Raw genomic sequence first — 26215 nt, 5'->3', positions numbered from 1 at the left:
AGACATTTAAACTGTTAAAGGTAAAACTCACCTTTGCAGTGGATCAGTGCTCTTTTGCAGTCCTCTTTCCTGAAGCCAAGGTCTTGTAAATGGGTCAGCTGGCCCTCTTGGGAGACAAAACACAACCTCATAAATACTCAAGCCTGACAACAGTAAATTCCAGTAGAATGATAGTATGTGATCACTACATTGAAGCATTATTTAACAATAAACAATAAAAAAATTTAAATTAAGATTAATCACCATTTCTAAATGCCCGAAAAATCACTATTTTCTATATATATATTGTTGTGGGAACAGAAAGATAATGACAGAAGGCAGATTTATACGTTTAACATTAGTTACCACTTAGGACAAGTCCAAATGATAGTTATTAAGATTGAAAAATAAAATAAAATCAAACTAAAACAAACCACACCATAATTAAATGGGGCTGTGTCTTTGCTATGCCTCTGAGCAAACATAGGAGGATGTTATTTATAAAAATTTTTTTTTTTTTATCAAACTCAAAGATAACCTTTATCCTCAACAATTTTTTTTAGCAAATATAGGATGGTTGAATAAAACTGTTTTCTTTTCTAAATCAAACAAACAACCAAACCTTTACACAATTAAATGTGAATGTGAAATATGAATCTGAGCCCATCTGTAGAAGCAGTGTTGTGCCAGTTCACACTTAAAAAGAACGAGTTCCAAGTTCACTTCATGCAGATGAAAATAAACTAGTTCACATTCATAGTTCATTTTTTATTGGGATGATTTAGGTGACAAATGTATGGTCATGTCGCTCCACTCATTTTAACATGGAGTCCTGACTGTGAGCGTCACGTCTCCTGTTGTACTGAGCACAAAATGTTGAAGAGTCATTTTCATTTTCAAATGCAGCCTCATAAACTCTGGAGCGAATCAAACAAACACTACGTTATTTGATGTACTGATAACTAGTGATGAGTATTTATTAGTTCAAGTGAGAGCAGGTCAGAGTAGAGAAGGACACAGAAACTCCAGCTCGGTACAAACCAACTGCAGCTTCTGCTCTGATCACTGAGCAGCTGAGACCAGAGAAACTCTGTGTTTCACTCTTCTTCTACAAAGTCACTTACCGGCTGCTTAACGTGAACGAGCTCTGATCTCACTGCGTGTGTCGCTCTGAGCGAGTCATTCTGCGAATGCGTTAATGCATTAAAAAAATTAACGCGTTAATTCCACAAATTAATCATCCCGCAATAACGCAACAGGACAAGACATGTAATTCAATATAAAGTCAATGTATTTATTCATTCATGGCTAAGGTACATAGTGCTGGAGGGACGAAGGTTAACTCAACTATCAGATACCGCACAAAAATCCTACATGATGTATTACACTTTTTATCGCTCCCTGTGTGGGACTGGAGACCAAACACACATTATATTACAATATAGCAAGTGTAGAATAGACCATGAAAATTAAAAATAAATCAAAGGATGATTGTCACAGAAGTGTGAGAACATGTTGCCAATCGGTGGTGTTATGACTATTCAAAATACTATTAAATGTTGGCATGTTAATTGTTTCAGGTTGGGATTCATACAGCTAGTGCAGTTTGGGGCAAATTGGACAATATATATATATAAAAGGGAAAAACTCAATCTTACTGGTGGGATCCTGGTTTCGGACACTGGCTATTGCCGGCACGGATGCATTACTCATGATCAGCAGGATCAGTTTTATGTATCATTCATGAGGTGCTTTGCATTGACACATTTCCAGGAGGACAGTGATTTATAAAGGAAACATTGTCTTAAGGTGTGTGCATGTACATAGTTATATAAATCTGATTATTTTTGGGTGTAAGCTATCTTTTAGCTTTTTTGGGCATGCACAGTTTTAGCCCAATCCCATTTCACCCCTTGGCCGTACCCCTACCTCTACCCGTTGTTTTCAAGGGTTATCTTGCCCCTTGAAACAGAATCACAAGGGGTAATGGTTAAAATCTTCCCTACGAATTGGGACAGCCCTTCAAGAAGCCGTTACATCATCAGTAGTTGTCGCGAAAACCAGAAGCGTCATCAGAAGTCGTCGATGTAAACATACGAGACAAAACGTTTTGCCGGGGGTGTCATTGTAATATCATTGTTGAGATCTTAAATAAACCAATGCTATTGTTTGCAGTTACTAATGTGACAAACCTATAATATCCAAATAACATCTATGCTAATGCAGGTGAATCAATGACATTTGAAATTGAAAAGCTTGGCTGCTCTGCATTATTTCACGTATGTATCAAAAGCACACAGGCTACTAGCAGTGGTCTCTAGACAACCCTGCCAGGATTGCTTTGTTATTAGAGGAGTAGTTAAGTTCAGTAACATCACTGCTATACACGGGTTCAATCAAGTGCATCGTGTGAGGGGGGGATGCGACATGAAAGTATGTGAAAATATGGGATTATCATGGATACAAAAAAAAGATCATGCTAACGCTAGTGCACTCACAACCTTTTTTTTAAGGTTGTTGCGAAAAAAAGGACCATAATACATTGAAATGATATTAAACTAAGATATTACAATCATTATCGTAATTTTTAAATCCTTATTAATAGAGAAAAGACTGCATTTGTGGGTCTCTCTCCCACATTGCAGGTGATTGGCAAGGGATTCTGGGTACCCCTAGGTTTGAAGTGAAGGTCAGAAAAATCAGTTTCGAGGGCTATAAAGCCCTACCCGTTGGCCCTACCCCTTCATCCCAACAGGTATTGGGATAGCCCACCCCTACACGTGAATGCGCAAAACTAAGGGGAAGGCCTAATGGGTAGGGCCAAGGGGTTAAATGGGATCGGGCCTTAGTATGAATCCCATGCCCAAGAACTTTGTAACACGCATGTGAGAGTTTGGTGAGTTTTAAGGCCTTCCAAAGCCAACAAAACTGCTTTATTGTAGCTGTAGCCATTATTTTAAAAAGTGAAAAAAAAATCCTAGATCCACCTGTTTATTTGTATCTCCCTCAAAATTCTATAGATAATTCATTGGGTCATGTCTCACCCCTTCAAATTTCATGGAAATTGGTTCACTAGTTTTTGAGTTATTCTGCTGAGAGTCAGACAAACAAACAATCCCTACAAAAACAAGAGGTTCATTACAAGTTCAATGCTCAGACCTTAATAATAATAATAATAAACAGTTTTAAAATGGTCGTTGCATCAGTCAGTGCTCAGGCTTTAAAATGTAAATGCATATAAAACACAGTTGTACACACCTATGAGGGCCTTGGTCTTTTGTCTGAAGATGCCTTTAGGTGTAGCTGTGGGCTCAGTACTGGGTGCAGTCTCTAACATCACATCAGTGTCAGAAGGCAGTGTAGTGCTCGAAGTCGGGATAGACTTGGCGATGGCCAAAAAGAGCTGAATGTCATTGTAGGACAGACGAATGTCCAGAACAGGAAGATGAATCTGTGAAAGAAGCAGATGAACAACCAGAATTTACACGTCAAAGTCTCTTCACTAGTAATGGGGAGTTATAGAGTCAAAAGAGTTGCTTGAGTAGAATCATCTAGATCTTTCAGCTTAAATTTTATTTAGTGCTATACATATACTTGTGAGGTCGAGTGTACATTTACTCATTTATTTCTCATGCTATGCGGTAGTAATGCTCACTATGCACACGTTAAATATCTTTTTTTGGTTCATTTTTTATTCTTTACCTCAAGCAGTGGCGGGATGTCCTCCACATTGAAAGCGTCCAGTAGACCCGAGCTGCTTTGGTATGTGGGACTTCCACACAGCTCCACCTGAATATTGACAGGGTCAATGATGGACAGCGCTGTCTCCTGCTCACTGCCAAGCCGACACGAGAACACCTGGAGTTGACAAGACACATCTGAAACACAGCTAATAAAATTATCATCTGGATGTTGGTAGTAGGGTTGTCGAAAAAATTGATACTCAGATAATAATCGATACTAAAAAAATGTATCGGATTAGATACGCATTTGCAACAGTATCGATACCAACAGTGCGTCTTTGCCTCCTCCAGTTGACACAAAACTTCACACAGCACACCTGCGGACAGGCAGGCACACAGCCCCTCCTCTCACTAGCAGCTGAAAACATGAACGCTAGTTGACGTTCACAACACTGAGGTGCTGCTGCTGAAGGGGCCTTCGCCACCAGTTTTAGTCGAAAATTAAAAAAGCTAAAGTGCCGTTTGGACGCATTTTTGCATACGAGGCAAACGACCAGGGAAAAACTAAGGATGTTGATAAGTACATATAAATTGGACAATATATATATATATTAAAGGGAAAAATTCACAATCTTACTGGTGGGATCCTGTTTTCGGACAACCCGAAAACACAATGCCTCAAGCCACTGGCTATTCCCGGCGCAGAGGCATAACTCATGATCAGCAGGATCAGTTTTGTGTATCATACATGAGGTGCTTTGCATTGACACATTTCAAGGAGGACAGTGATTTATAAAGGGAACATTGTCTTCAGGTGTGCATGTACATAGTTTTATAAAGCTGATTATTTATGGGCATAAGCTGTAACATGCATTTGAGAGTTTTGGTGAGTTTGTAAGCCTTCAACGGCCAACAAAACTGCTTTATTGTAGCTGTAGCCATTATTTTAGAAGTGAAAGAAGAAATCCTAGATCGACCCGTGTATTTGGATTTGCTGCAAAATTTTATGGATAATTCATTGGGTCATGTCCCACCCCTTCAAATTTAATGGATATTGGTTCAGTAGTTTTTGAGTTATTCTGCTGAGAGTCAGACAAACACACAAACGGCAATGAAAACATAATTTCCTTGGTAGAATAATCCCTACAAAAACAAGAGGTTCCTTGCATGTTCAATGCTCAGACCTTAATAATAATAATAATGAATGCAGGATATGGATTTTTCCGGCCGATACGATAACCGATAATTACATGCTTCACATGGCCTATACCGATAATAATTTCTTGTTTCTTAAAAAGATGTTCATAGCCTGTAGTTTATGGATACCCGAGGGTGAAATTGCAAAATATAGTAAGAAAATAGGGATTAATTAATATTGCATTGTTAACACAACAACTTTTTGACACATTTTGACATATCCAATAAGATATGTCAATGTATTAAAATAGTAATTCAGATAAAATAATGTGCATTCAAAAATAAGGGCTATTATAGAACTGAAAGCCTGATAAAAACTGACAAAAGCTAATGGAATATTATGCTAGAATAAAGAATAGGAAAAAGGTTGAGGATAGCTTATGTACTTTTAGTGCATGAGTAAGAAGAGTTTCTCTATACTTTGGCGTTCATGTAACATAAATCTTATCAAATGTTTTGCATACAAATTGTAAAAAAATTATTTGAACAGAAATGTGAATTAATAAACAAAATCATAAAAAAAAAAATGTAAGTGCATCTTTCATTAAAAAATGAGGGCTCTGACAGGCTGCTGTATGCGAGTGCATGCAACAATGCCCGTTTCATATTGAAATTGTAAGCTATTTTTTTTTGTTGCTTTATTGTGGAAGGTTGGTTTGTGTTTCCTGTAAGCAGTGTGTCTGTTGGGACTCTTGTTGTGAAGGGTCACCAACGGAAGTGGCTCTGTTGTGGAGAGAGAGGAGTTGACGACTAAAGAAGAAATAAACGGACATGTTGTCCTGGTTCACCCACACATCTTTCGTGTCCTTCTTCTACTAATGCCTCGCAGTATAAATGAAGTAAACCCTAGGCTATAAAATCATCATCCAGGACTGACGTCTGAGGTCCATATGTCTGTGGTAAAACTTACATAGCTTACGTTGGCATCTATCAGACTATGAATGTGTGTGGCGATCATATAGGGCAGGCAGGGACACATCTGAAATTAAGTGGTGACTTGGCAGAGTGTAGTGGGTTCGAAATGTGCCATTAGCCAACGAAATCCTTGTCTTCTACCGCGGAAAATGGCTGGTCAACAAGAACGAGATAAATAGCCGATAAAATGTCCGATAAACACAGCGAGCTCATGACGTCATACATCCGTGCCTGTCCGTGATGTGTTTACGTCGGAACTGAAAACAGCGTCGCCGGTGTGGAAGTTTCTCACACTTTCTTAGAGCGACTGTAGGATTGTAATTTGCAACAAATGTGCAAAGGTTCCGAGAGGGGGAAAAACATTTGCAAATTTTAACACTACTAATCTCATAAGTCACCTAACGGGTTCACACCGGACGCGGAAGCGCCACGCACCAAGAAAAGCTGTCAGCCTCCTTTCTGCCCCCATGTTAATCAATTGGGCTGTTCACATCGCTACCACAGGTTCTCTTTCATGTTTGGACGGGGAGGTTGAGGTGAGTCTAGATGTCACTCAATTCTACACACTGAACCTTTAAAGTTCTCAGATTGAAGCTGAGAAAAGTTGACCGGCAACTGGACATAAGAATGATGTTGATCTTATTGTATGTATTGTTGTACTATTTATAGAAAAAAAATGTATGCCCTTTTTTGGGTAATATTTTCCCCCAAGGTATCGAAAATAGTATTGAACATTTTCTGGGTATCACTATCGAGTAGTATCGTGACAACCCTAGTAGGTATTAGAACTCCAGCCCAAATGCAGTGTGTATCAATCCCATATTAAATATTTAAGACCACTACATATAAGCATCACTGTGTACTAAGTTGTACTCACTACAGCTAGAGCAATAATTTGTCATTTATGTAATAAAAAGGTCTGTTTGAGACTGCAATTCTTTGATTATGAGAATCCATGTGAACCGTAGCAGTGGTAGAATTATTAGTCTCAGGAGTAATGTTTGACCATGAACTATTGCTATGACAGTGTGAGATGTCACCTCTATTCCAGCAAGGCTTCCAGAAAAGGGTCGGTCCAGCAGGCGGGGTTTGTAGGTGAGGACAGTGGTACCTTTCAGAATGATGGCATTGGTATCCAGACAGGACACATCCTCCACAACCACAAACTCTGTCCCTGAAGACCAAGTAACAATGTAACATTTTAAATACACAGGGCAGGTCATTTAGGGTTCATATTTAGAAGTTCCTCAAAAGGCCTGCCATCAGCTCCAAGAAATGCAATCAATAACTTCTCCATCATCTTTTTGTTATTGCAGTAATGGGTATTGTTGTTTTCTGATATGTTGTCACATCCTTAAATAGCACTATGTGATTGATATGTGATTGTGGGTCTAAATGTCTCCTTAGAATGGAGAGAAGTCAGACTTTTAGTGCAGGATGCAACAACACCAGTGTTGACATTTTGGGAATCTCAGCAACAGGTGAAATAAGAAAGACTGTTTACCCATTAACATTTGCCTGGTGGCATCGGTAAAATAATTGATTTACTCTCTCCCACTCCTGCGAGTTAAAAATTTAGGAAAAGCATTTAAGCCAAAATGTTGTTTTTTCAAGGTGCAACCCAAGGGTCTTTGTACATTCAGAAAAATTGGTAGTATCCAAAGAGGTCATGCTATGTATGTACAGTATCTGCACCTCCAGCTGTGCCTCCCTACAACAAGCACAAACAGTTGTCATCAAGATTAAATGATGAATCCATAGTAATAATACAAATGTTATTAAATAACAGTTAGATTTGGAAGAGTTTATGGCCACAGTGAGTATTGTTTATTGGATTTGACGCTCATTCTTCATCCTTCCCTCTAATGTTGATCTTGACTTCCAGACAGTGGTCCTGGGTGACCTGTACTGTGGACCTCTTGGTGACCACACCACTCTTGACTGTCTTTGGCATGACTGCCCCAGTGGTGCTGGTGGTGGCGGTGCACGAGTCAGTACTGGTGTTACTGGGCCATCGCTGACGACCATCATTGTCACCTCTCACCTTCACCACTGGTGTCTGTAGGAAGTCTCGCACCAGCTGGAGCCAGTCAAAAATGAGAAAAACCCTCAGGTTGTTGAGGACTACTGTGAAGCAGGACGAGTCACGTGTGGACCTGCAGGAAGGTGGATCAATTCTTTACTATTTAACACAGTCAAAAATCATCTAAATGCGATTGAAAATATGCCACAAGCTTGAAAATTGTCCAGTGATACCTGTAATGGAGTTCCAGCTGTAGCGATGCCCGGTTAGTGCCTGTTTTAGAGGGCTGAAGGATGCAGTCAAAGACATTGTGCTTTGCCCCATCATGTCTACCAGTGCTTTTATTCAGCTCAGTGTACCGAGTGTCATATGCCAGGAGGGAGTGAGATACCAAGTTGACAGACTTGGATCCATTGGAGAAACTCTCAAAGAGCAGCTTGGATTTCATGAAGTCAAACCTATGCAAAAGAGATATGAACATAATAAAAACAGATTTGTATTTTAACTTCACTGTAGATAAATGTGTGTTTTACAATATTTGCCCTATTCTCAGAACCATTCATAAAATAAGGAATGACAAATAGTGAAGAGTAATAACAAAATAAAGAGCGCTATTTACAGGACTTCCCTATATACAGATGATTTGCTAATATGACAAGGCATTTACATGTCTTCCCTTTGTTTTAAATATTGTTTTAAATAGAATTTGGATCAATATCTGGTTATAAGAGACACTTATGAAAGTCATCTTTCCTTCCTCTAAATGAGGCAATGAAACAATAATTGATTCAGGTATACCAATACTATGGGGTTAGGGTTAGATACTTTGGAATTGATATTTATCCTTTTCTGGAAAAAACTGTCCCAATTATATAAACTTTCTTAATCCATTACAGAAGATTTGGATAGATAGTCAAAGTTATCCAAATCTCTAGCTGCCTGAATTTTTATTGTCGAAATCAGTTAAATTCCAGTATGTTGCAAATGCTTCCATAAACAGGCTCTAAGAATAAATTGCAAGATTACAAAGGATTAGAACTACAATATTGCATATATTATTATTACATCGATAATAGATCAAATCAAATTGTATTATTTATCATTTATGCTTAGACTAAAGACAACTTACAATACTAACTATTGTTAAAATGTTTCGAAGACAACAATGTGCGTCCTGTTACACATTTTTTTAAAGAGACGGCAAGCTCAAATCGTAGAGGCACATCCGGTGTCAACAGAAGCTGCCACTGATATGTAAAGGTAGCTGCTGCGATTGTGGCCCGATTTGCCACAGCTGTTTGGGGGCAGTTGCCACTGCTGCCACCCTCTTTCAGGACAACTACCGCTGTTTGTGACTTATTCCCTGAGATCTATACATAGTTTATGAATGTTTATCAGCGTGTTATGGGCACATCCGTGGTAAAAAAAAATAAAATATTGTTTCTCAATGTTCGATACTAATGTTCGATGTGTGGAAATTTCTTGATTCTTAGATACGTTGTGATGTGAATGTGGACTCTGCATCGATGCATAGACTAAACATAATGATTCATGCTTTCAGCTACCTTCATAGATTTAGCTGGTTTCCACCACTGAATAATTATAGCACCGCTGCTTCAGGACAGACGCTCATTAAAGGTCCGGTCGTCCTGTGTCTCTGTCAGAGTCTGCTTCCTCCTCACTCCCCCTCTGACCTGCGCTCACTTTACACTTTAACAATAAACACCATCACTGATCACAAGTTATTAGGACATGTACAGGACTGACGTTTACTTTGTGTTTGTTTAATTCTTCAGAGTTTATGAGACATGTTTTAACCTGCTCCACAATGAGACGTAACGTGACGCACACAGTCAGGACTAAGGGTTAGGTCAGATCAGGGTTTAAGTGACCGGAACAATCTGGAGTAAAGATCCGACATCATCGATTAAAATGGAAGAGGCCCACCTTGCTAATGAGCGTTTGTGTTCAGTGGGTTTTGGGCCATCGAAGAACTCTAGACTGACATCCATCATGTCCACCAGGAATGACAAGTTAGTAAAGACATCTCCGCTTAACACCGTCTGAAGAGAGATACAACATCAGCACACAAACTTAAACGAATATAAACAAGAAGAGGAGGTAAAAATATCCTACAAATATATTAAATATACTTGAATCTTTTGAAACATTGATATCATAACCTTAGCATTTGAAAAAATAAAGCAAGAGCATTATAATTCCTCTGCAAATAGGTCTCATTTAAAAATGTGATTGTTTGATGACAATGAACTGAATGTTCGGTAGATAAAGTATTATCATATAGAGCTTGTTTTCGAACATAGGTCCTGGGGTCCTGCAGGTTGTAGGGTCGAAGGAATTCTTCAATCGGTTCTCCCAGGTTGTTCTCCAGTAGCCCTCTGATTAACTGGTAGTGCTCTAAGTCCAGACAGCAGTGAACTGACGACAGGCTGCCATGGATGGACATGTCAGGTACTGCATGGCTCATCTCCCTGACAGTATCAAAAAACACAATGAACACAACAAAATTGTATGGGCCTGTGAAAAAGTTTAACATAACACAGTAAACATTTGCAATTACTGTAGTGGAATTTTTGCCCACTCTTCTTTGCAAAATTGTTTCAAATTAGCCACATGGGAGGGATCATTTAAAACAGGTCCCTCAAAAAACGTAAATTGTATTTCTTGCTCGACAAAGAGACTTCAGGACTTTCTAGTAAAGAGCCGAATTCATCGTTTCATCATTGATCAAAGCAGCCGCCTACCACCATATTTGACTGTTGGTATGATGATCTAATTGTGGAATGCTGTGTTAGCTTTACAACAGGTATAATGGGATGCATGTCTTCCAAAAAGTTCTTCCCTTGACTCATCGGACCACAGAATATCAACTCAAAACTTAAGGGGGTCATCAAAATGTTTTGGCAAATGTGAGACAAGCCTTTGTTTTTTCTTTTTTTGCTAGGACGAGGTTTGCACATTTCTCAGTGATGGCTTCTTGCCAAGTGGGTATTTCTATCTTATTGTGGAATCATGAAGACCGGCCTTAAAGGTAAGGTTGGTAATTTGTTTCTGATGCACTTTTTATTTTATTTGTTAAAATCTTCTTCAAGTCCCAATAGCCATCAATAAATAAAGTCAGCATCCAGTTGGCAGCGCTCATTCATATGGGTTTAGCTTTGATGAAAGATGGTGGGATGATTCGGTTGCATGTAGCCTGTTCTTGCGAGTTTTTCCAGAATTACCAATCCCAGCTTTAACTGAGGTAAGAGAGACCTGCAGTTCTTTGCACAGCTTGGGTTATTTTGTGACCTCCTGGATGAGTTGTCAAAGTGCTCTTGGAGGAATTTTGGTAGACTGGCCACTCCTGTGAAGGTTCACCACTGTTCCAAGTTTTCTACATCTATTAATTAGGTTTCTCACCAGATTCAAAGAGCCTTATCACATTGCCAGACAGTTTATATTAATTCTAAGTGATGTTGAAATTGAACCTGTCTGGCAGAAACAATGCCTGGGATAATCTGTTGATTTATGTTTAATTTATATTATATTATATTTATGATAAATGTGACAAATTCACAAAAATAGAAGAAATCAGGAAGGGGGGAAATACTTTTTTACACCACTGTAGTTGAATTGCTTGCATAGCAATTTCTGTGAGAAAAGTGGAGGTGATTTAACTGTAAAATTATCATAACCTTTGCCATCAATAAAATAATAATAAACAGGGCGTACTTATCCAGATTACGTTCCAATTTTAGTTTGAGGCGGCAGCAATCTTTCAGCAGGTTGTTTCCAGTGCGACGAACAGCGTAGGAAGGGAAGATGAGGTCTGAGGTTTCAGGAGGTTTACCAACACAGTCCCAGGGCTGACAAGCCACACGCTCTGCAGCGAATATATCCATTTCTTGTAAGTCAAGCGCAATGCAGTCCAACAGGCACACGTGGTCCTCTAAAGAGGGAAAAACACTAGGTTTCAGCTATTTGAAAGATAGTCACATGGAACTTTAATGGCATTACTTGTGGTTCAATACTTGTAAAATACAGTTTAACTGCAACATTTCAAAGTAAACTTCAAAGACAATTATTGTTATTTTCATGGTCTTACATTTACCTCTAACAGTACACACAGTGCTAGAAGATACAGAGTCTAACTTTCTTTCAAAGTTTGCAGTAATAATAACCTAAGCTGTGAGGGCCATTCTCCTCAGGAGTTCTACCAATGTCTGAGCCCTGTGGCCTGCCAAGGGTAAAACCTGTGGGGGATGAAGTGGTGCTAGGCTTCTCCTGCTTACTACTGCTTCCTGCTGTTCTCTGGACCCGGTCCTTTTTTTTTTAAGAGGAAAGGAAGGAAGAGGTACACAGTTACACAAGTCCATTAGCAATGTTATCAAAACATATACACAAAATCTGAAAACTACTTTTTAAAATGGGCCAAAGCACAAAATAAACAAAACAATTCCACAGAAGGGATTTGATAAAGTAAAAAAAAAAAAGTAATGATTCGGTTTTAGCAATTTGCTCACCATTGGAGAGATGTTAACAATAGAGGACAGTGCAATAGTTAGTAAAGACATAGAAGGGCTTAGGCATTTGATTGTGACAAAGAGGGGTATTTCTGTCGATGTTGATACTCTCTAAAAGATAATTACTCAGTGATTGTGTCATCATGTAACCACAGGTACCTTGATGCCCTGCTCTTTGGCTACATTAACAATTCAGAGATTCAAATTTTCTATTTCTAACCGAAATATATCTGGTCATCATGGAAGTAATTTCAACACTTTTTCGATATTTGAGAAACATGTTACTATTTCAAAAAGTCATACCCTCCCTAGCAACATTTCATCATATCCTTCTTTAAATTTGGGGTTCTCATGATGGTATATTATTTGATTTCAAGTGACAGGTACACAGACTTAAGAGTGAAAGATAAGTTGTCAAGTCAGAGAACAAACTACATTGCATGCCCCAACTGCTAATGAAACTATGAGGTCTGAATATCTGCGTGGGTGGTAAAAATGCTATGGTATGTAGTGTGAGCATGCAGTAGCTCCAGCATGCGGTAGCGAGACAGTGCAGGTGAAAGATCCGTTTGACCTTCTTTGCCAAAGAATAAACGTGCACTTAAAAGACCATTATGGTCAGTTCTCTTTATTTCAGAAGTCTCCCAAGTCAAATTTCCTCCACAGCTTGGTGTCAGCAGTGGGATCCCGTGTGTGACTCGTCTGGAGCCACGAACGGACGGTGACTGATCATCCTGAGAGAAAAAGTACTTCAGCCTCTATCTCAGTGAAACACAGAGAAGAGAGGACTGACCGTCTGGGCCCCAGACAGTCACCACTGGGATCTCCACACAACGGGCCCTTCATTGTCCTTACGGTGAGACTCGGTGAAGTAATTGTGAAATAATTCTGAGAATTATTATACAGTATAAACTTGATTTAGTCGACAAACTATTCAAATTCAAACGAATTGCATTCCATCTGATTGAAGTCTGATTGCAAATATTGTCATACAGGGTATTATATATTTCTTAAAATATATAGTGCCCTCTATAATGCTGTATGTTTCACAAAAAGATGAGGAGATGAATGAAGTTAAACGAATGACAAATGAATGTGAACGAACAAATTAATCTGCTCGTAAAAAGTCTTCTTTGTATCCTACAGTGCCTCAGTGTGTCAGAGTGGACTTCAAATCTCGACTCGGACGCTCTTCAGAGACCTGAAGTGCCTTCAGCCCAAGCCGGTTCACCTCCGCCCTACAATCCAGCAGCAAGCACCCATCAACCAGACTCCATGAAGGGAACAGCAAATGGCAGTAGTGGACCTCCTCTAACCCACTACAGAGTCCAATGTACAATGATATATCCTTAACAGCATGTACAATGATATATCCTTAACTGAAATAGATACTTATGCAAATCGAAAAGAGACCTTGTGAAGCGGAACTGATTAACAATAAACAAATACTTAGTTCACTCAGAACAAAGTTGGAGTGAATAAGTTACAATTTCCACACAGAAATTCTTTGTAATTTTTATTTGGGAAACCCTCGAGTAAAGTTTACTTCCTAGTAAGAATTGGAAGATAAAGACTACATAAGAACGTAACTTGAGATTTTCACCCTTAGATATAAAATGTGCTGACATTTTGCGAGTAAATTTTGTATCCAATTTTGAAAATATTGAAATTAACTACCTTATATTTACATTATATCAATATGTTTCTGAGTAATATTTACATATTATTTGATCTACTAAAACAGTACTATTCGACTATGGATTTGTTGCATTCTTAATATGAGAAAAGAGTCCCCACGCTGAATTAGATATTTGATGCTATAACATATGCATATAACATATAACATATATATGCTTTAACCTATGGCTGCAAGTGACGCGCTAGCAGACAGCTACACTCCACTCAGAAGGCTGCGGTCATCAAATTCAGGTTCTCTCTATCCCCAACACCAAACCGTGAACTTTTGGAGACAGAGCCTTCGGTGTCGCAGCCCCCACTCTCTGGAACTCTCTCCCTGCCGAAATACGCAACGCTGCTTCTCTGGACAGCTTCAAAAAACTCCTCAAGCACCACCTGTTCACTCAGGCCTTTGGCCTCAGTTAATGCTCCCCCTGCTGTTTATTTCTATCCTGTTTTATGCTAATGTATTGTAAAGCGTCCTTGGGACTCTTGAAAGGCACTATATAAATGCAAGATATTATTATTATTACCACCGCGGGATCAACGATGGAACTCAGACCTCCATGGCATCCATTCCGTCATCCAGGCTTGTGTGGCATACGAGGGACAACATGTTTGCTTTTAATTTCCATTATCAGTGTATAATTCACACTTGACAAACGACACTCTCCCCATCTCACAACACTCGACTAACAGATCTCGGGGAAAACGATCAGCAGATTCACATCCCATCGACTCAATACTCACACAACCATGGGTTAAAAACAATCTTTGGTTGCAGGCTGTAAATCCGTCTCCACTCAAATGGTTAAAAACGATGCCACAGACTCTGTTCTGCTCTCACTTTCCCCTGATCTGCTCACCGATACCAATTCTGATGATGATTTTGTGTAAACTGTTTTTCTCCTACACCCTCTCATTTACTCAGGAAAATACCTTTGTTTCCACAAAAACAGCAAATGCTTTCATATCACCATGTTAATGATATCCTAAATTGAATCTTTGTGAATTTCTGGGTCTGATGTCCATTATGGTGTTTTGTATATACCTTAGTGATCATTGCATGATCAAAAGGGAGGAGTATAATGGAAAATGATATAATCATAATATACTATGTATTATCTGTGCTTATTCATGCTTACGTAACCACACTATTATCTGTGCTTATGCATATCATGTGTGACCTGACAAGATGTCCGTTGGTGACCTGCATCATGGCAGATTTATCATTACCTTTATCAACTAGATTAACTAGGTACCGGTCTCTGAGAGATCCAGACATCGGAACCACTGGGAATCACCGTTTCTGATCATGAAGCAGCTGTGATCAGAGAGAAACTCTTTGTTTTCACTGTTTCCACTGATCTTTAACAAAGTCACTGACTGATGCTTCACGGTAACACTCCTATTATCTCACTGTGCGTGTCGCTATGAGCTAGTGAGTGGGGGCGGGGCCCCGGGGCCTCTGTTTGTGGGAGCGTGCACACACATACAGCGCGCGCGCACACAGTTTCACAAGCTCCTGGTATTTCACATGATGGCCTATACAAAAAACGTGAGTGTGTTTTTAGGGGCAAGACATCAAAATAAAAACATTCAAGGGAGAGGAAGAAAAAGACAGGTACAAAAATAAATTTTAAAAAGTATATTTTGTTATTATTTCTGTAACTCCATAATTGACCTTTTATATTCTTTTGTGTTATATTCTCACTTAATTAAAAAAAGATATAAAACAGACGCCCATCATCAACATCAATCAGATATCCTGCTGAAAACCAAGGTAATAGATGAAAGATCTTCCATGTGAATGACAATATGGTACATTCTTATTGTACAGAAATCATAATGTTTATGAAAATAAGATTTTACTGTGAGTACCCTCTCCTAGAGAAACCCACCCTCAACCCGTCTGAAGTAAACAACTACAGACTTGATCTGGGTGTCTCAGGCTCTGCATTCTTCCTGCTCACATCCTACCTCAAGGACCGTTCATACCAGGTAACTTGGAGAGGATCTGTGTCAAAACCTTGTCACTCACTACTGGAGTCCCTCAAGGTTCTGTCCTTGGTCCCTCTCCATACACCAACTCTCTTGGCTCTGTTACTCAATCACATGGCTAATTCTCTCTTTTCCCCAGTCTGAAACACAGGTAGCAGCACAAATCTCTGCTTTTCTGACTGACCTCTCTCAGTGGATGTACGTACACCACCTGAAAATCAACCTTGACATGACCATGCTACTTTACCTTCCAGGGAAGGGCTCTCCCACCTGTGACCTTACTATCACCTTCGACAACTCTTTGATAGCCCCCACCCAGACAGCAAGGAGCCTTGAAGTGACACTCAACAGTCAACTCTCCTTTACCGCTGACATTGCTACAACCACCAAATCTGGTAGATACATGCTGCACAACATCAGGAGAATACGTCCCCTTCTCACTGAGAAGGCAGCACAGGTTCCGGTCCATGCTCTTGTCATCTCACGGCTAGAGTACTGCAACTCCCTCCTGGCTGGTATGCCTGCTTGTGCCATCCAACCTCTGCAGCTCATCCAGAATGCAGCAGCTCGACTCTTCTTCAACCTGCCTAAGTTCTCTCACACTAAACCGCTCCTCCGCTCCCTTCACTGGTTACTAGTGGCTGCCCGTATCCGCTTCAAGACAATAGTACTTGCATACAGTGCTGTGAATGGATTGGCCCAGCCTACATCCAGGACATGGTTAAACCCTACACCCCCGCCCGTCCACTCCACTCTGAATCAGCCAGTCGGCGCACTCAACGCACTCAACAATAACGACTGTTTGCTCCCAAATGGTGGAAGGAGCTCCACATTGACATCAGGAAAGCAGAAAGTCTACACATCTTCCGCCGCAGGCTAAAAACACATCTCTTCCGACTACACCTTGGTTAAGAAGATGATGGTCTAATAACAAAACATTTTTGTTTAGTTGCACTTATATATTGCACTTAGATGTAGCACTTTCTAGAAGCTAATGTACTTACACGATTCTTGCTGTTCTGGGTTTGTACCCTCGTGGATTAATGCACTTATTGTAAGTCGATTTGGATAAAAGCATCAGCTAAATGATATGTGTATATCTAATTTAATGCTTTCCATTTTTTTCTTCTATTACAGTGGAAACTGCACATTTGTTCCAGGCCAAAATGATCACTATAAGCGGTTGATTAGTATAACGGAATTGTTAGCTTCTGTATAATGGTCCCGTAACTTGAAGGAAAGGTAACATTGCACACTTGCGTATGCGCGTGCACACACACCAACACATGCACTCTCACACACAAACAGTTTGATCGGACACATTTGTAAACTCAGACTGGGTAAAAACAAAATATGTAAACTTAGACAAAGTATGGAGAGCCGGACAACCAGCCTATAGACAACCAGTCCCATCCCCTGCAGGACACCATCACAGCACAGGGCAGTTCAGCGACAGACTGATTTACCCTGAAGTGTCTGCAGCAGTAAGACTATACAACCAGCTCTGCTCCTAGTAAAAACTACATTCACCACAATTATTATGCACTGCACTTCAACACTTTAAGTCTCAACTGTGGAATATTCACTGTGCTATATTCATCTGTCTGTGCAATATCAATGGTTCATGTGACATCCACTGTAAATATCCTCACACTGCAAATATTTCCTACCGTCACTGTACTTTACACTGTATATACTAGTTTAATTACATTCATATGTTTCTATATTTTCTTATATTCCTTAAACTTAAGTAGTTGCTGATGTCTTTTTGACTCTTGCTGCTGTAATACTGCAAATTTCCCAATCGTGGGACTTAAAATGGAGTTCTTATCTTATCTTATCACTATATCTGTGATCACAATAAGCGATTTCCACTGTACAGCATATTGGAAAGTCGACGGCTGTTCAATTTACTGACATTTTAAACAAATCAATAATATCAATCCTTTAACTGTGCTCAGAGGACCGAGTTAGTTGGATGAGAATTGACAGGATAGTTCATGTAGTTAAAACAAGACTTAACAGGATGATTTTCACAAGCTTAAATTTGGTTAAACAACATTTACATAGTTTCTTTAATAACATTACATTTAATAGATAAATGGCAACACAAAACCAAGCTCTGTATGCATTGATAGATAGGCAGTATGACTCACCAGAGAAGGGAAGAAGGCATGAACCATAGAGAGTTTCTCTACCTTGTCTTGAAAGGCAAAGGTTCCATGAGCCCCAGCAGGCAAGAAGCAGTTTTGCACCCTGAGCTGGCCAAGGTTAGCTACAATGACCCTTGTTGACTGTGAGCTCTCCGGGATGAGAATAACTGGGGCGCCAGCCTCGATATCCAGCAAAACCCTGGATGCCCTCTGAGGATGATCTCGCACCTGCATTAAGAGAGGGGAGTAGAAAGGAGAAGAAGGATAGGGAAAGAGTAGGACAAAATCTAATTTAAAAGATCGTAAGTTAGGACGAAATCAGCTGAAAAGTATATTGAGATCAAAAATATTTCTGGATAATGCACAGAAAATCTGTTTGCATTTATTTGAATCAAGCACTGCTATTTTGCCAGCTAGGGTTTGGGTCAAGCTGGATTCAAGTTGTCTTACTTATGTAGTTTCATAGTAAAGAGCCCCATGAGCAGGTAGTACTCACAGCCTGGCCCTCCATTGCAGCCCTCTGTCTGCCCAGGACATCCTGTAGCTGGGTGAAGTGTTGAATGAAAGCCACCACCTCGGCCTGGAAGCGCTGGGTGTGGACATACTGCACTGAGGCCATCTCCAAAGACACCTTGATGTCATATTCCCGCTCCAGGTAAGGATCAGGCTGGCCATATCTGAATGGAGCAGAACATAAGGGTGACTAAAACAACACCAATTTTTCAATGTGCTTTACTATCATGAAGAGAAATTGTCTGTTGAAACTTCTGTGATATATACTTATGGATGTTAAAAATAAGGGCTTCCCCTCCTCGTGTGGTGAAGCGTTCCCTGTAGAGATCACCGTGTGGGGTCAGGTCACTCAGGGACAAACTTCCTAAACTGCCTTGTAATGCCAGGTTGCCATCTGAAATATTAACCATAATGTGATTTACTGGGATTAAGAACATAAACTTAACCTAAAAATGGAAGTGTGGAGGGTTTGTTTAATCAAGGAGGTGAATTTATTGTTTTCCATACGCACCCAACATTTCCAGATGAGCAGATAATTTAGACACACTAGCTCTGGCAAGCTCATTGAGTTTCTTGTTCAATACAAGAGACAGAGAATGAACCTAAAATGAAAACATGGACAGGTTAAGTCATGAAGCATTCACATCAGAGCTGATCCTTAAACTGCCTCAAGGCTGACAGAGAATACAAATTTTAATAATACATTCTCAGAATAAAATGTGAATATTTACCACGTTATTAGCTACCACAGTTTACCATTCAAATAATAAACTGAAAACTAGATACAATAGAATGAAGAAAAAGACCCATGAAACCATAGTCCAGTTTGTGTTAAATCTCTCAATCAACAATGCTGAGTCTGAAGTATAGGTAGCCGGTTACTTCAATTGTATCAAATTCGGCTGCAACACTGTTTACCCCTGAGACTCCAGAAGTGTTTTGTGGACTCAAACACTTTAACCACCCCTCCATTGTCATAGTGTTGAGTAGATAATTAGTGTATTTTCATTTTTTTGTGAACTATCCCTTTAAGAGGTAACAGTTTCACTTTGAGAGAACAAAATTTGTGCACCCTCCTATGTAGGTGCATACTATGTTGTAATGCCTCTTCAAATAATCGGGAAATACAATTGACTTAAAAGCACTATCTACTGCCTAAATATAGCATATCAATGTCTCACAATGTCCCTGACCACACATAACTTTTAAACCAATAGCACTGCTTTGCACAGGGCGTTAGATAGGGCCCAGAGTAACCCTTTTTTCATAAAATACATGCATGTATACTGTATGTACATATATTGATTATTTTTGAAAGGTACCCCATTCTAAAATGCTCCTGGTATAGTGACCTACCTTTAGGTCCACTTTAGTATTGACGGCCTCTGTTGTCTCCTCCTCACGGATGTCTGATTCATACAGAGGGTGTCCGGGCACAGGTTTGGGTGACATAGGGAAGACTTTAACTGCATGATTATTGGCTGTGGAGCCTATACCAAAAAAGTCCAGGATAACCACCCAGGTCTGAAGTGTGATCAAAACGTCCAGGCAGTTGAAGTCAACATCCACGCTTCTTCCCACACTGCCATATCGTGTTTTGAATTCTGGGTGGTTCTGGTCCACCAGCAGCACATTGATATGAACTAGTGAGTCGTCAAAGTTTGGGGGTTGCTTAGGGTAAGGTGTATGATGGGTAGGAGAGGGAGGTGGAGTGCTTGGACAGTCCGGGTCCCTCTTTGATTTGCGACTGCTTCCTGAAGGGGTGCTGGGATGCCTCTGGTATAGCTGGAAGACATTCTGGGCCTCTTCCATGTGTGCAGGCAGTGAGCGAGGCATGTCTGGGTACAGGGCATTGGTTGCTGATGGACAACTTTGAGAAAGGTACTCCTTTGGACTGAAGGTGGAGGGCTTGGGAGCTCCACGAGACACTATTAAATGTTTGTACTTTGATTCAGGGTTCTGTTCCAGGAGGTCTTCCATTAGCAGTGAGCGCAGAGCTAGCTGGACTGCCAGTAAGTGAGGATGGTCTTTGGTAAAGTCTCCCTCTAGATCTTGGAAGCGCAGGCTGACTAAGCCCTGAGAACCCTGGGTCAGGTCAGCACTGAGTTGGACCTGCAATTCTGCAACGTGTAATGTGACTTTAAGCTGAGTAAATGAAGGAGAGTGAAGAGCAGATTTGCGAGACTGTAGAGGCAAAGGAGAGGAAAGTGACGAGTGGGAAAAACTGGAATGGGGAGGGTCCCTTGCAAACAGCCCTCCCTGTGGGTCAGGAAAGCGGTGAGGTCTGGTGGAAGAAGGAGTTGGTGGTGGTGGTGTGGGCGGTTGGCTGGGGGTGTTTCGTTGCTCCTCATTCAGGAACAAATTGTCCAGTGTCTGTAGGACTTGTTCATGTACAGACTTGCACAGAAAAACCTATAACCACAGAGTCAAATATAAATGAAACTTAGTAACCGCACATCAAAAATGTCTTTCAATAGCCCTATGCAGCTACATTTTCACTTAGTTTTAGCTGATTGTATTGTAATCCAAATTGTATGCCAAATCAAGACTCCAGACTTGCAATGTAATCAAATGTGCATACTTTGAATTCTCAGCGTCTGTATTTATTTGAATTAGAGGTAAAAACAGGCTTATATTACAGACATCATTAGACTCGAAATGAGGTCCTTTACACCGTGCTTTAAGCTGAAAAGTCATATCTTCCAATGGGGTGCACTCACAGGCTATCGGACGTGCTATCGTCTGCTAGCTTCGCCACTTTTGGTGGACTTTTAGGCCATAAACCCGGTGTAAATTACCTTGTTTCGAGGTCGAATATGAATGTCAGCGCTTGCGGACCCTTGGATGACACCACACGAGCAGTATGGAGGCATGTTGTGTCTTTTCTGTTGTTTTATTACGTCTGAAGAAGGACTCACCATAGACTTCAATTGTATTGGATTCTGCTCGAACAAAGTTTACCCCTGAGACTCCAGAAGTGTTTTGTGGCCTCAAACACTTCACCCACCCCTCCGTCACAACAGTGGTGAGTAGATAATGAGTGCATTTTCTTTTTTGGGAGAAATATCCCTTTAAGTATTGATCCTTACTAACAGTAGGTTAACAGTGATGAAAATAACAACACAGAAAAGACTGGAATTAGGGAGAGAGTGGGGATAATATTTAAAGACCCCAAATTATCACTATAACCAAATTATTTAAACAGCATTTGTATGGGAACGAGATTCTGTCCCAAGCTTTTTGATCCATATAAATGGTTGATCACTATAGGCAGTCTCCACTGTATAAATACTGCTAAGATTTGAGACATGACCATTGTCTAAATACCCTCTTAATGTGGTGTGGAGGACTAAAAGTGTGAACCATGTTACCGTCTAGCTAAGAATTTACAGTATTGATATTATGTATACCTGGACAGGGTTGACGAATTTGCCCTCGATTCTTAGTAACCCTGAGCTCCTGCTGGGATCCTCTGTGGTGAGGAAGGTAAACTGAGTGTCTTCGTCAACTGGAACTTTCTCCAGGGTGAACTGTATGGTGGTGTCTTTCAATATATGGAAGGCTGGTAAAGAAAACAAATTATGTGAAATTTGTGCAACAAGTTGCATATAAAAAGGTATATCTGCATTATTTGCATTCCCATGCACACCAAGGCCCAATCCCATTTCGCCCCTTGGCCCTACTCTTTGTTTTCGAGAGTTATCTTGGCCCTTGAAACAGAGTCACAAGGGGTAGTGGTTGAAATCTTCCCCTACGAATTGGGACAGCCCTTCAAGAAGCCGTTACATCATCAGTAGTCGTCAAGGAAACCCGACACGTCATCAGTAGTCGTCGATGTAAAAAGACGAGACAGTTTTGCCGGGGATGTCATTGTAATAACATTATTGAGATCTTAAATAAACCAATGCTATTATTTGCAGTTACTAAAGTGACAAACCTATAATATCCAAATATCAGCTATGCTAATGCGGAGAATCAATCACATTTGAAATTGAAAAGCTTGGATGCTCTGCATTATTTCACGTATGAATCAAAAGCACACAGCTTCAGTTGCTAGCAGTGGTCTGTAGGCAACCCTTCCAGGATGCTTTGTTATTAGAGGAGCAGATAAGTTCAGTAACATCGCTGCTATACGCGGGTTCAATCAAGTGACATGAAATTAGGTGAAAATACAGGACTATCATGCAAAAAAACAATCGCTAGCATGCTAACGCTACAGTGGTCGCGATCTTTTGTTTTAAGGTTGTTGTGAAAAAAGTGACCATAATACAGTGAAATGATATTACAATCATTATCGTAATTTTTAAATCCCTATTAATGGAGAAAATACTACATTTGTGGTTCTCTTTCCCAGCTTGCCGGTAATTCGCAAGGCATTCTGAGTAACCCTTGGTTTGAAGTGAGGTCGGAAAAATCTCAGTTTCGAGGGTTATAAAGCCCTACCCCTCGGCCCTAAACCTCCATCCCAAAAGGTATTGGGACAGCCTACCCCTACACGTGAACGGGCAAAACGAAGGGGAAGGGCTAAGGGGTAGGGCCAACGGATGAAATGGGATTGGGCCTAAAGCTAAAATTCCAAATGCAACCATCCTGAACATCTGTAATATTCTCACCTTTTCCTCGACTGAGGGATTCAAAGAAGTCATGGCGTGTAAACTGTGGTTCATCCTGACTGATGCTTCCATTGCAGGATGGTGACATCGGGCCAGCAATATCCCCTCTGGGTTGCCTCCTCAAAACCAAATGACTCATGTTGAGTGAATACAGCCGAATATCCTTGACAAAAACCTGCAACCTCTCTCCTTCAGAGTCTTGCCCAGTGACAAAATTCTGGATTGTTATGCTTCCCAGATGACCAACCAATAGCTCAGGGTGCCCAGGTTTTCGTGGAATAGATACAACTGGGGATTCAATGCTGATATTAAGGTTGAGCTTCACCAAGAAAGTGTCTAAGGTTGATTCAGGTTCATCCATGGGAACATCCTCCTCATCCTCAAATGGATAAGCCCAGCTCTGACTGTAAGCTCGAGTTCTCCGTGAGGGGGTCTCAAAGAGTGAAACCATACCGCTGTACTCTGCCGTCTTGGTGGCTAGAACCGTTGACACTTTGGTGGCAGCACTTCTCAACATGGAGCGGAAATTTTCTTCTACCTCGTTAGCAGACAGACTGAGCTCCTTCAAGAACTTTGCAGAGTGGTTATAGTGCAAGGATGCCATCTGAAGTTGCAAAGAACATTCTCCTTGCATTTTCTCCATGAGGTGAAAATACAAAGCTTCTGAGGGAGAACCTCCTGTATCAGCAAGGAATTTTAGTCTGCCAAGAGTTGAGGAGCTATCCTCAACATTGCCAATGCTGACCACAAACTGGCTTTTGCCTCCTTCCTGGGACAGGTCCACCAACTGCATGGACCCAAGCGAACCATTGATGTCCAACCGACTGCCCATGGACACATTGACCTTGGTGCTAGTAATGCTGGCAGTAGCAATCTTAAGCCCTTTCTTCTCAGCAACCAGGACAGTGCCAGTGGACACGGTCCGAAGGAGAAGCAAGTTAAGGCGGTGAATCTCTACAGTCAGCTCTTTGTTCTGGTCATATGTGGCCTGATATGTCACCTCTTCTTCTTCACTGTGGGGCTGTGTTGAATGATGTTGTGCCGCTGATATACGTTCTTCTTTGGGGAAAGACTTCTGAAGGAACTTCAGTAACTCCACCATGGTCTCAGGGTTGAGAATGATGTCCAGGTTGTTGACCTGAATGCTTGTCACCTGAAGGGAGCTGTCCAGGTTCATGGAGGGGCAGTCTGAGCTCACAAACTGGTACTCAAGCTTAATTAGGGCCTCCTGGTCCTTGAAAAGTGAACTGAAGGGAGAGATTCTATCTACAGGCATACCAGAGGATGACTCAGTATGGTGGCACTGATGTTCGGGAGACCTGCTATCAGGGGACTTTACAGGGGTTGAGGGCAGGCTCTCTCTGAGGCTGCCCGTGGGTATGTCAAAACTGAGATGCTTATGAGAAGCCACAAGGAGGTCAAAGTCTGAGCCATAAGTCTGTAAAGTGTCCACAAGCAGAAGACCATGGACAGTCAGAGAGACTTCAGCATCATAAGGCCGCTTGACAAAATGAGCATTTGTGCCAAATACCTTAAGAACAGATATGTAGCGGCCATCACTCTCTACACCAAGCTGCATGTAGTTAATGTTGAATTCAGCTAAGAGTAGACGGGACTCCACGAGGACTTCTCGCGTGTGCTGCTCTAAAGTCATCACACTCTGTGTCAGGTTCTTAGCTGAACCCTGCAGCTTCCAGGAGCTGTCCTCTCTCTGAAAGATCTTGTCATGACGGAGTGTAAGGTCAGGAGACCTTATATTTGGGTCTCTCTCTTGACTTTTACCTCCTTCCTTCACAGCTGGGCTGCTAAGCCTAGCCAAACAACTCCTAAGGGCAGTCATCTTCTCAAGGTTGATATGGACTTTGAGGTCTGGTAGGGTTCCTGACAGCACAGCCCCAGGGAGCTGGGGGTCTGATGTATAACGCAGTCTCTGCTCAAGCTGTAGCAGCACATTGAACTTCTCCACCACATGAGTGGGGCCTACCTCACTCTCTTGAAGATGTTTCCAGCTGTCTTTATAGCGACCAACCATTATCTGCAGGTCCTTAAAGGACAAAGAGTATTTTTCATACAGCTTTCTGCTGTAGGCCTGTGTACATTCAGGAGACCTAAGGCTGGGAAGATCAGGACTTCTAAATTGTGCTTTCATTGAAATGTCTGGCTCAGGTGGTGGAGATTCTGGTGGCGTGGCAAGGGGTGTCTGGTACTCATCATCACTCATGTCTTCCTTTTCAGGCTGAGTAGCTTTAGTGCTGGCCTTATTGTCATCTTCAAAGAAAATTAATAACAGTAAGTATGAGCTTGATTAAAAACCTCAAGGCAGAGGAATAATGATATTTGGGTGTGTACTTGTAATTTTTCGTTAAATTGCTGATTATTTTACCTTGAGAATTTGTGAGGAGAATCCTGCCTAAATCAACAACAACTAACATTGGGTCCCTCGACTGGAAATCATCTGGAAAAATCACCTGTGGTGCACAAATGTCCAATTTCATAGTCCAGCGCTTACTGTTTTCCTAGAAAACAAACACAATAGTTGTATTTAGAAATTATTAAACTGACAATTATTTCATGTCACCATCAAGGATATATCTCTTACAATAAACTCTCCCACAAGTAGCTGGTCAATGGTTTGTCGAATTTCGGCCTTTGTCTGCATCTTCAGCTTGTTGTACTGTCTCCTTGCAGCTTCTGCCACTCTAAGCTCCAACTCTGACTGATAGCCAAAACCTGTGGATGAAAGAAATAGGTTTAAACTACAATCTGTCTAATAATTCCAGAAATCTCAGTCTGCCTTTCAGTATGTGGCTTGCATATCTTGAGAACCTTTCATCTTATCGGCTTCACACTTGGCATGAGTATTATTAACACCCCAAGATGCAGTTCAATATTAATAAACTTTGAATAAACAGGTGACCAACGCTCTGTTGCAGCG

The 26215-nt window shown here is 40.8% G+C and overlaps 1 protein-coding gene across 3 annotated transcripts in view; it reads right to left on the bottom strand.

The window, feature by feature from the left end:
• Positions 1–26215, bottom strand: part of vps13d (vacuolar protein sorting 13 homolog D) — a 104577-nt gene that overhangs the window by 43364 nt on the left and 34998 nt on the right. For all 3 annotated transcript variants that reach the window (XM_047340312.1, XM_047340311.1, XM_047340313.1), the window contains exons 17-35: positions 25880–26010; positions 25664–25796; positions 23281–25548; positions 22078–22229; positions 20024–21079; positions 19179–19269; positions 18935–19061; positions 18651–18831; positions 18158–18382; positions 11982–12123; positions 11533–11749; positions 10118–10289; positions 9745–9860; positions 8031–8255; positions 7638–7930; positions 6815–6951; positions 3682–3837; positions 3238–3430; positions 32–106 (exon numbers count right to left, since the gene is read on the bottom strand). In XM_047340312.1, the coding sequence (XP_047196268.1) occupies positions 32–106; positions 3238–3430; positions 3682–3837; positions 6815–6951; positions 7638–7930; positions 8031–8255; positions 9745–9860; positions 10118–10289; positions 11533–11749; positions 11982–12123; positions 18158–18382; positions 18651–18831; positions 18935–19061; positions 19179–19269; positions 20024–21079; positions 22078–22229; positions 23281–25548; positions 25664–25796; positions 25880–26010 (6090 nt within the window). The remainder of the gene's footprint in view (positions 1–31; positions 107–3237; positions 3431–3681; positions 3838–6814; positions 6952–7637; positions 7931–8030; positions 8256–9744; positions 9861–10117; positions 10290–11532; positions 11750–11981; positions 12124–18157; positions 18383–18650; positions 18832–18934; positions 19062–19178; positions 19270–20023; positions 21080–22077; positions 22230–23280; positions 25549–25663; positions 25797–25879; positions 26011–26215) is intronic.

Source organism: Hippoglossus stenolepis, chromosome 6 (assembly GCF_022539355.2).
Source record: "Hippoglossus stenolepis isolate QCI-W04-F060 chromosome 6, HSTE1.2, whole genome shotgun sequence".
NCBI lineage: Eukaryota > Metazoa > Chordata > Actinopteri > Pleuronectiformes > Pleuronectidae > Hippoglossus > Hippoglossus stenolepis.
The sequence above is the reverse complement of the archived record's forward strand: the minus strand, read 5'-3'. Positions and strand labels throughout refer to the sequence as shown.